Raw genomic sequence first — 9824 nt, 5'->3', positions numbered from 1 at the left:
AAAATGGATCCGAGCGGTGTCAAAGTGTTGGAAACGGCCGAGGACATCCAGGAGAGGCGGCAGCAGGTCCTGGACCGGTACCACAGGTTCAAGGAACTCTCCTCTTTGAGGCGCCAGAAACTCGAAGATTCCTATCGATTCCAGTTTTTCCAGCGCGATGCGGACGAACTGGAAAAATGGATCCAGGAGAAACTGCAGATAGCATCTGATGAAAACTACAAAGACCCCAGCAATCTGCAGGCAAGTCCTCCTGCCGTTTTCTGTTTCCTGTGCTGTTAATTTTGGGGTGTTCTGGGTCAGCTGAGATAGAACAAGCACAGAAATGAAACTTGAGCTGAGAGCAAAGTCAGATGGATGCAAACACCCATGACCTTGCAAATGTTCTTCAAAAGCCTGGTTTCTTTGCTGATATAATTGGAATATCTCTAATAATGGGTAAGATGCTGCATCAGCATAGAAAAAATAACTCCTTGTAACGTAGCATAAAACCAGCTTTGTTTAATCCTAGAATTTGTTGGACACCTTCACTTTGTGAATTATTGGTTATTGTTTCCACCAAAAAAAAAAAAAGGGATATTTGTAGAAAACAAGCTTGTGTGGGTGGAATTAACTGAGGGACTCTCAGGGCTTTGAACACTGGGATGTAAAAGAGCAAACAGAAGAATTAAATTGGGGTGGAACACATGATACAACTGACTTCAGCTGTGGTGTTCTATTGTTTGCTGGTCAGCACTGAACACACCTAAAATGCACCAAAGATCCTGGTGCTGGGGAAGGTGGAGGAGGCTGTCCAAGTCTCAGTCACGTTCTTTGATGTTTTCCTTGTAGGGGAAGCTGCAGAAGCACCAGGCCTTCGAAGCTGAGGTGCAGGCCAATTCAGGAGCTATCATTAAACTGGATGAGACTGGAAATCAGATGATTAATGAAAGCCATTTTGCATCCGAAACCATCCGAGTGAGTTTTAAAACGTTTTCTTCCCCCCCCTGACAGGTTTTTCACGAAGCACTTTGTTCAGATGGCACAGATAACTCTGTATTCCAAAATGCTTTTTAGAATTCTACAGAGAATTTATATTCGTAAAGCTTAGAGGTGTTTTTTTCTTTCATGAGCAGCCAGCTCATGGATTTTCTTAGATCCAGTTCTGAGGTGACCTATTTGAAAGCCACGAGGCAAATGATGAATTATAAATCAAATTTACAAAACCTGATGTCAGGCACGTTGACCACTCATTTTTTTTTTGCTTATATTTAGCATTTTCTGCAATAATAAGTAACACAAGCAACCAAACCAGTAAACTTCAGCCATCCTAACCTGTGTGCTCTGGCTCAGATCAGGTCTCTGGTGGTCTTTGCCTTCTGGTTAAGTTGTACTGGCCACACATTCAAATCTCTTTAATTTGTGTTCTCACTTTAAATCTGCTGTTTCTGGGCCTCATTTCAGTGTCAGTCATGACTGTGTTTTTTTTTTTTTCGTGCAGCTGTTTAAAGTTGTTGTTGAAAGCTTTTTCCTTTGTATGATCTCGATGAGAGTTGTTCCAACTTTCCCAAATGAGGACTCTTGTGATATTTTTGTAGTGATGATCAAACTTAATTGATAGGTTCATCATTACATTGTAACTAAGAAAAGCAGGTTTTTTTTTTAATAGGTTATGTAGTAAAAAACCCCTGAGGTAGTGCTTATTTTACAAACCTCACTGTGATTGTAGAATAGTTTCAAAAAGCCCAGACCCGTGGTGCTGTCTGTGTTGTTTGGGGTGATAACTTGCCTTTAATTCAGTCCTTCACGCCCTACCGGACTGCCCAGCGCCCGATAGTCACGGCCACCCAAGTGGGGTCCCACATGCGAGTAGGTGACGCTTGTGACTGTGCTGTGACACCTGTGTGTGCAGTGTCCCCTCCCCCCCTCGGCTGACACTTTGCACCGTCCTTTGGGACACTCTCCGAGCTCTTTCCTCCCTCTGAACCTCCTTAATTGAACTCGCTGAGTGGCTTTAGTGGAACCTCCACCCGTGAGGTTCAAAAGCTTCTCTTGAATGACTTTCAAGTTTCAGGTCTGGTAGATGATGGGTGGAGCAGATACTTTCCTGTTTTGCAACTTGTGTGTGTGCCTGGGTGGGGGTGTGGGTTTCGTTTTCGTTGTCTGTAAAATTTATAGCGGCTCCCAACAGTTTTGAAACGCTGAGTTCAGCCAGAGACTCAATATTAAAACTGGGAATCACTCCTCGGATGTCAGGATTGAAGTACTTAACAGTGTTGGCTAAATAAATTAACTGATTGGTGTAAAGAAAAGTGGTTAAAATACAGGAAAATGGCACAAATTCGACAACAAATTGTGTTGTCTTAGATAAAAATAAAGGAAGGTGAGATTCACTGATTGGGAATTGACTTCCCGAAAAAGAACATTTGAAGGGGAGAGCAGCAAATTTTTGGTCTCGCTTCATTTTAGCATAGAACTGAAATCATATTTTTATCTCATTATTTAATAGATATTTAAATAGTTATGTTAATGTAATTCATTAATTAATAAAAATATGTAAATATTTGATTCAGTAACTTCTGATTTTTTGTTATTAGAACACTTCTGCATCATTTGAGAACTAATGACTGGAAGTAGAAAAAAAAGATCTACTATTAAGGTCAGGAGGGGACTAAATTGAACCTTCTCAGATACAGGGTTTTAATAACCCCATCCTGTTGTTTTAGACTCGACTGCAGGAGCTGCACCGACTGTGGGAGTTACTGATGGAAAAGATGAGAGAGAAGGGGGTCAAATTACTGCAGGCACAGAAGCTGGTGCAGTTCCTGCGGGAATGTGAAGATGTCATGGACTGGATCAATGACAAGGTACATCATTACCTGCCTTTACCGTGTCCTTGGTGGGCAACCTGATGTGTCTGTGTGGAAAATTCCTATCAGCAGAGGCCGGGTGATGACAGAGAGCTTGGAAAGGCACCTGTACACTGTATTTAGTTATTCATATTGCATCAGCAGTAGGTATGCAGACTAATATTAGTTCTCTGTATTAGAGTAAGAGGAAGCCTGAGTGTTGGAGAGCACAGTTAATGGGACCAATTCTTTGTTTTCTTTGAGGAGATATGAATAAAAATCAGTTTTCCTGCAGAGGACATCTCCAACACGTAAAAGCAAATGTTTTTTAATAAATGTTCTAATTGATCTGTTAGAGAAAGGAGCCCACCCAAGCACCCAGCAGTCACTTAATGATGGGAATATCATTGTTGTATGTTGTAAGGACATGAACTGCAGCAGAACTGTTGGCTCTTGACTCTTTGAACTCTGAGCAAACAGACCACAAACCACACTATCAAGGGGAAAAGAAAACCCCTATGATTATTATGTGGCTTTCTTAATGATGGTTTGCTGGTTTGTGTCACTGTGGGTTCAAACTGGAAACTCTCCCTAACTGTTTTGGAACAGGACAGTGCTCTTTTCATTCCAGAAATGTTGCAGCAGGTGCCTGCAGCAAATGCCCATCAACAGGATGAAATGTGAACGAAGTCTGGTTACTCTGTGTGCTGGGAATTTGTACTTGAAAAACTAATACGACCAAGGAAGATGAAAAAATAATTCCTTTAGTGATCTTGCATATTCTCTGCAATGACGTATGAGTGTTGGGGTGGGGAATGGAGTTCTAAATCTGACTTTAACCACTGTGATTGTCTTTGACCTATTGAAAATTAGGACAGTTTGCTTCCTAATTTTCAGTAGTGATTTCCCATAGGATATACTGAAATTAACTTTTTTTTTCTTTTTTTATTTTCCCACTCTACTAGGAAGCAATAGTGACCTCAGAAGAGCTTGGACAGGACTTAGAGCATGTTGAAGTTCTGCAAAAGAAGTTTGAAGAGTTCCAGACAGACCTTGCAGCTCACGAGGAAAGAGTAAATGAAGTGAACCAGTTTGCTGGCAAACTTATCCAGGTAAAATGCGTGTGTGTTGACAATGTCTTGGCAAGTCAGGTATAACAGCAGGCTGGTTTGGCTGCAGCTTCCTCTTTTCCCCTGGGTTGGTGGCTGGGAATACTCCTGAAAATGTGGAGAGTAGGGATTAGTAAGAGAAACTGTCGTGTTTGGGGTTAAATGTATTTACCTTGGACAAGCAGGTTTGATGTCTCTTTGATATGACATCTGGGGCTTGATCAAGGATGGAGACAGGACAGGAAGTGTTGCATTCCAGGAAAAAAGAAAGATGCAGTTCACAACCCTCTTCCCACAGACTAATTAGTACATAGGGAAACCACTCCAAGGGTATTGAATGTTTGCACAGGGAAATTTCAGGGAAATTATTGAATGGAGCAATCATCTGGAAAGGACAGGAGTTATAAATTGATCTCTTGAAAACCAACAGCGTTCTAAGGCTTTGTTGATAGCTGTAAAACCACAAAACACATGAAAACAACAATTGTCTTTGCTTGCCAGGAACAACACCCTGAAGAGGAACTGATTAAGTCCAAACAGGATGAAGTCAATGCGAGCTGGCAGCGTCTCAAGGGGCTTGCCCTGCAGAGGCAAGGGAAGCTCTTCGGGGCAGCTGAAGTTCAGCGCTTCAACAGGTACGGGCTGGGATGTGCTGGAGTGATGGAATCCTTGTGTGGCTGTTCAGTGATGCAATCAGCTGCACACAGGATGAGAAGGGCTACTGTCTGTTAAAGATTTTGCTTTCCTCTTCCGCATGACTTGTTGAATGAAGACCTTGTTGTTCTGGAATTACTTTAGAATGATTATTGTGATGCAGCTTCTCAGCACTTGGCAGTTTGTTCATTCCTGCTAATGGCAGCTCTGCTTCCCTTTCCTCTGAGGGCTTTTTCACCCAGTTCTGTCCTACATGAGCCTGAAAAGGGATGTATTTTTTGTCAGATGCATGGCAGCCCAGTTGTTCTGGGGGTTTTAGAGCAATGTCTTTCTATCTTCATCTCCATCTACAGCATTTTGAGATTTGCTGTAATTAAGTCAAAGAAGGGTCCGGAGTGGGAAATGAACCTACTCAGTGATGGTGCTGTAATTGCTTGTTTGCATCTGGTGACACCACTTGAAGAGTGGCTTGTTAATACTCTTCAAAGTTTCTCAAGATGTAAAAGTCCATTTCTTTGTTTGTTTTTGGTTGGGTTTTCTTTAAAGTTTCTATAATGTTTGTGGTTGGCTGCAGTGTTTATAAATGTGGTTTGAATGCCAGCGTGTCTGGCACACGGACAGGAACACGTCCTGTTTTTTTCCTTTTTCCGTACGAGATAGACTGCTTTCAACTTGTGCTTTGTCTTGAAGGGATGTGGATGAAACAATCAGCTGGATCAAGGAGAAAGGGCAGTTGATGGCCTCAGATGATTTTGGCAGAGACTTGGCCAGCGTGCAGGCTTTGCTGCGCAAGCACGAGGGCCTGGAGAGAGATCTGGCGGCTCTGGAGGACAAGGTACCCTGAGATGCATTTTACCTACAATTCAACCAAGTTCACCTGCCTGTGAAGGGCTGGCAACTCACACTTTGTGCCTGGCTGCAGGTGAAGGCCCTGTGTTCAGAAGCTGACCGTTTGCAGCAGTCTCACCCCATCAACGCTTCCCAAATCCAAGTGAAGCGGGAGGAGCTCATTGCCAACTGGGAGCAGATCCGCACGCTGGCAGCGGAGCGGCACGGCCGCCTCAACGACTCCTACAGGTGGGGCATCCCAGCAGCAGCCTGTTCCCTTCTGCCTGCTCATACCTCACAGAAGGCTTTTGGGAGAGGAAAGGGAATTGGGGTGATTCTGGTGGTTTCAGAAACGGTTCACCAAATTGTGTTCTACCCTGATTTCTTGCAGTAAAATTTATGTGATAAAGAAATACCTGTGGCTCTTGGTCAACCTTTGGATGTGGATTCAGATATAAAAACAGACACTGTAGTAGTGTTTTAAGATATTTGCTTTTTTTCCCCCATCTGTGTTTTGAAGTATCTGACTACATTTTAGTTTTGCTGTTTGTTTTTTTTAATACATGTGCTACAAAGCTCACTATGGAGTCCTTCTGAGTCTCTCCGAAGTGTGATGTTTGATGAATTGTCCCAGATTAAGTGAAGTCCCTTTTTCTGTGATAGTTGCTTTGCTGGTGTGGGATTTCTCTTCATCCAGTCTTGTTTCTATACCAGCCTGGTTGTCTGTGTTGAGAAACCTCATGAAAAAGAAACCTCCACATGTGGTGGTTAATTTATATCCTTTCTAAGGGTTTTGTTTTTCTGCCCTTGGTTCCCTCCCGTGATGTTGGATTTATGGCAGTGATGTGGGATTTATGGCAGTGGAGAGATCCACACAAATAATCTTTGCCTTTACCTTCCCTGCTGTAATCTCTTCAGATCAATTAACAGCAAATGTAGAAGGGAAACAGAAACTGATGCCTTGTGCTGATAAGTGTTAAGCACGTGCCAAAGGCAACAACTGGAGGAATTTGAGAGATTGTTTGCTTGTTTTAAGGCTGAGGCTTGTGCAGTTGAAACTTTCTGCCAGTTCCCTCCTCCACAGGCACTTATGGTTGTGACAGAAGCAGCCCCGTGGGTTATCTTGAAACACTCAGCTTGAAAACCATATTTTGATTTCTATTGTCTTCAGCTTGTAGTTAGGAATTTGGCTTTACTTTCAGTACAAGTTATATGCAAAACACGTCTTTAAGACGTGGATTTAGAACCCAGCACTTTCTTGACTTCAAAAGGCTTTTTTTCATTGAAAGCATATTTAGTTATTTAATATTCTGAGTGCATTTTGGTGGTGTTCTATTTGCATCTGAGGAACAGCTTTCATGTTTGTAACCCTTCCTTTGGGATAAGGAGGGAGAAGCTAAGCCAGCAGATTATTCCTGATCATTTTTTTTCCTTGGCTTTCCGAAGGCTGCAGCGATTCCTTGCGGATTTCCGAGACCTCACCAGCTGGGTGACTGAGATGAAGGCTCTGATAAATGCTGATGAACTCGCCAATGACGTGGCTGGAGCAGAAGCCCTTCTAGACAGACATCAGGAACATAAGGTGGAGTGGTGACACAACCTGAGTCCCAACTGCTGGGGCTGGAGCTCTGCAGGGCTTGGCTCATGCAGCTCATACAGCACTGTGTCCCAATTTGATATTTTTACTTTGTTCCTAGATAGTAAATATGCACTGATTACTAAGTATTGAAGAATTTTTATTATCATATTTTATAAAGAATAGACCTGATAGCAGCCAGTTGGTCTAACAGCTGTTTTGGTTCTCCATCAGGAGGAATTGCTGTAAGTGAGCAGAAAGAGTGCAGCTCAAATCAACTTTTAGTTTCATTTTAATTTAGGAATTTATGCTTACCTTATCTGCATTGTAAGGTAATACATTTCACTCTAGTTTTCAGGTTAAGGGTGATGTATTTAAAGCTAGTCAAATATTTAGCATTCAGGAGTCCAGACTCTATGTTATTTTCAATAGCACTTTTTTCACATTCTGACACTCTGTTTCAAGATAAATTTTGGTAACAGCTTATTCCCATCTCCTTTCATAGGGAGAAATCGATGCCCATGAAGACAGCTTCAAATCTGCTGATGAGTCTGGCCAGGCTCTGCTTGCTGCTGGCCACTACGCTTCTGATGAGGTGAAAGAAAAGGTGAGCTGAGAGCGAGAGCTCCTGGAAAATTCTGCCTTAATTTAAGAGAGATCGGTGTCTTTACACAGCACGTTGTTTTCAGTGCAGTGTTAACCACTTCTTTGAGTCACAGCTGTTCAGTTAAACAGCCTGTTAATGAAATTGTTGTGGATTCCTCTCCCCTGTCCATCCTGTCAGCTGACCATCCTGTCTGATGAAAGGGCTGCCCTGCTGGAGCTGTGGGAGCTGCGCAGGCAGCAGTACGAGCAGTGCATGGACCTGCAGCTCTTCTACAGGGACACCGAGCAGGTTGACAACTGGATGAGCAAACAAGAAGTGAGTGCAAATCTTTGAACTCTCCAGATAATGGTCGATTTTTAGTTTCTGGTTAATCTTCTGGAGTCAAACAAAGCATCTCAAACAATTAACTGGTGGCAACCTGAGATGCTGCAGTGTCTGCTTCCATCTAATGCTGAAACTGTGAGATGGCTTTTGTGGGTGTTAACTCTTGTAAAATGCTGGTTGAATAAGAAACTGAAGAAAATCACTCAGAAGCTTGGGCTGTTAGAAATGTAGAGTGTACTCAATCCCAGCATATCGTCCTTTACTTTTTGATAATAACAAATGGCAGGAGATATCACTGACTGTGCTTGAGTCCACTTAGAGCAGTTGAACATGGAGACATAAAAATGTTTGTTTCCTTCTTTCAGGCCTTTCTGCTGAATGAAGACCTTGGTGATTCTCTGGACAGTGTGGAGGCTCTTCTAAAGAAGCACGAAGACTTTGAGAAATCCCTAAGTGCCCAAGAGGAGAAAATCACAGTAAGTCATTTACATTATGTCATCACTCAATGGGCAAGAAGTAACACAAGAGAATTAATGACTGGGGAGGAGACATTGCTGGAGGGTGACAAGGATGGGGTTTGCTTTGCAGAATGACCCATTGTTATGTGGGATGTATTAGCTCTAAATAACGTGTATTGTCTCTAAAATGGAAAATAGTAGAGAAGTTTGGATAGGGCTCTATTGCTACCTCAGGGCTGGGTAACCTGCACATGTGGGGGTGAAGATTTGTCACAAACCTGCACTCTTCCACGTGGAAGATGATGGTACAGATAGAAAAGGGAGTGCCAGTAGGGCTTTCTGCCAGTTTTACTGGGATACACTTTTGGGAATTGATGTACCAAGCAAACTTGCACCATTTCTGTTACACCAAATAAATGGAAACCTGTTTTCTGTTTAGGCATTAGACGAGTTTGCTACTAAGCTGATTCAGAACAACCACTATGCCATGGATGATGTCGCCACACGCAGAGATGCCGTGAGTACCCAAAACAGATTTGGGCTGTGGACTTTAATCACGTTACGGTGTGACTTCAAGAGGGTGGATACAGTGGTGGTTCTTACAAGCCTGGAGAATTTAAAACCTTCTTTCCTTTCTCTTTTTTTCAGCTGCTGAGCCGCCGGAACGCCCTCCACGAACGAGCCATGTACCGGCGTGCCCAGCTGGCCGACTCCTTCCACCTGCAGCAGTTCTTCCGAGACTCTGACGAGCTGAAGAGCTGGGTTAATGAAAAGATGAAAACTGCCACTGATGAGGCCTACAAGGTAAACACAGGGATGGATGGTAGAATGTTTTTAAGGCTTAATGTAATCAGTCTAATGAGGCAAATTGGTGTCAGCCAAAATGTTGCTGATAGTCTATGGTATTAACAGCAACAGGAGTGGTAATTTCTCCCTGACTCCAGGGGAGATTTTTCCATCCTACTGTAATCATGCTTATCCAATAGCTTAAGTGTTCTGATTTAAGGTATATTTCTTGCACCAAATTCTCTGGTGACGTGTATATGAACATAGTCTAATTTTAACAGTTCTTCAGAGAACTTCAGGTGCTGATTTTTGCATCGAAACATCCTGTTTCTTTCTTCATCTCTAGGATCCATCAAACCTGCAAGGTAAAGTTCAGAAGCATCAGGCTTTTGAGGCAGAGCTCTCTGCTAACCAGAGCCGGATCGATGCCCTGGAGAAGGCGGGGCAGAAGCTGATTGATGTCAAACACTACGCGTCGGACGAAGTGGCCGCTCGCATGAACGAGGTGATCAGCTTGTGGAAGAAACTGCTGGAGGCCACTGAGCTCAAAGGTACCACTTGCTCTGGGGGTCATTTTCTAGAGAGTTTACCCAAGGAGTGAGGTAAATGAGATGTAAAACTCAAGTGATCTCACCCTGTTTTGCTCTTGCCACTGTC

At 43.0% G+C, this 9824-nt stretch overlaps 1 protein-coding gene across 7 annotated transcripts in view; it reads left to right on the top strand.

Moving 5' to 3' along the window:
- SPTAN1 (spectrin alpha, non-erythrocytic 1) overlaps positions 1 to 9824 on the top strand; it is a 45674-nt gene continuing 35850 nt past the window's right edge. For all 7 annotated transcript variants that reach the window (XM_027877774.1, XM_027877773.1, XM_027877772.1 and 4 more), the window contains exons 1-14: positions 1 to 240; positions 829 to 954; positions 2703 to 2843; positions 3791 to 3937; positions 4436 to 4569; positions 5279 to 5423; positions 5511 to 5665; positions 6863 to 6998; positions 7498 to 7599; positions 7777 to 7914; positions 8289 to 8399; positions 8821 to 8898; positions 9030 to 9185; positions 9514 to 9718. In XM_027877774.1, the coding sequence (XP_027733575.1) occupies positions 4 to 240; positions 829 to 954; positions 2703 to 2843; positions 3791 to 3937; positions 4436 to 4569; positions 5279 to 5423; positions 5511 to 5665; positions 6863 to 6998; positions 7498 to 7599; positions 7777 to 7914; positions 8289 to 8399; positions 8821 to 8898; positions 9030 to 9185; positions 9514 to 9718 (2011 nt within the window). In that variant the 5' untranslated portion in view covers positions 1 to 3. The remainder of the gene's footprint in view (positions 241 to 828; positions 955 to 2702; positions 2844 to 3790; positions 3938 to 4435; positions 4570 to 5278; positions 5424 to 5510; positions 5666 to 6862; positions 6999 to 7497; positions 7600 to 7776; positions 7915 to 8288; positions 8400 to 8820; positions 8899 to 9029; positions 9186 to 9513; positions 9719 to 9824) is intronic.

Source organism: Empidonax traillii, unplaced genomic scaffold (assembly GCF_003031625.1).
Source record: "Empidonax traillii isolate 1590-97213 ecotype Southwest subspecies unplaced genomic scaffold, ASM303162v1 scaffold34:size3740991, whole genome shotgun sequence".
Taxonomy (NCBI): domain Eukaryota; kingdom Metazoa; phylum Chordata; class Aves; order Passeriformes; family Tyrannidae; genus Empidonax; species Empidonax traillii.
Note: the sequence above shows the minus strand (reverse complement) of the source record. Positions and strands in the feature narration are given on the sequence as shown.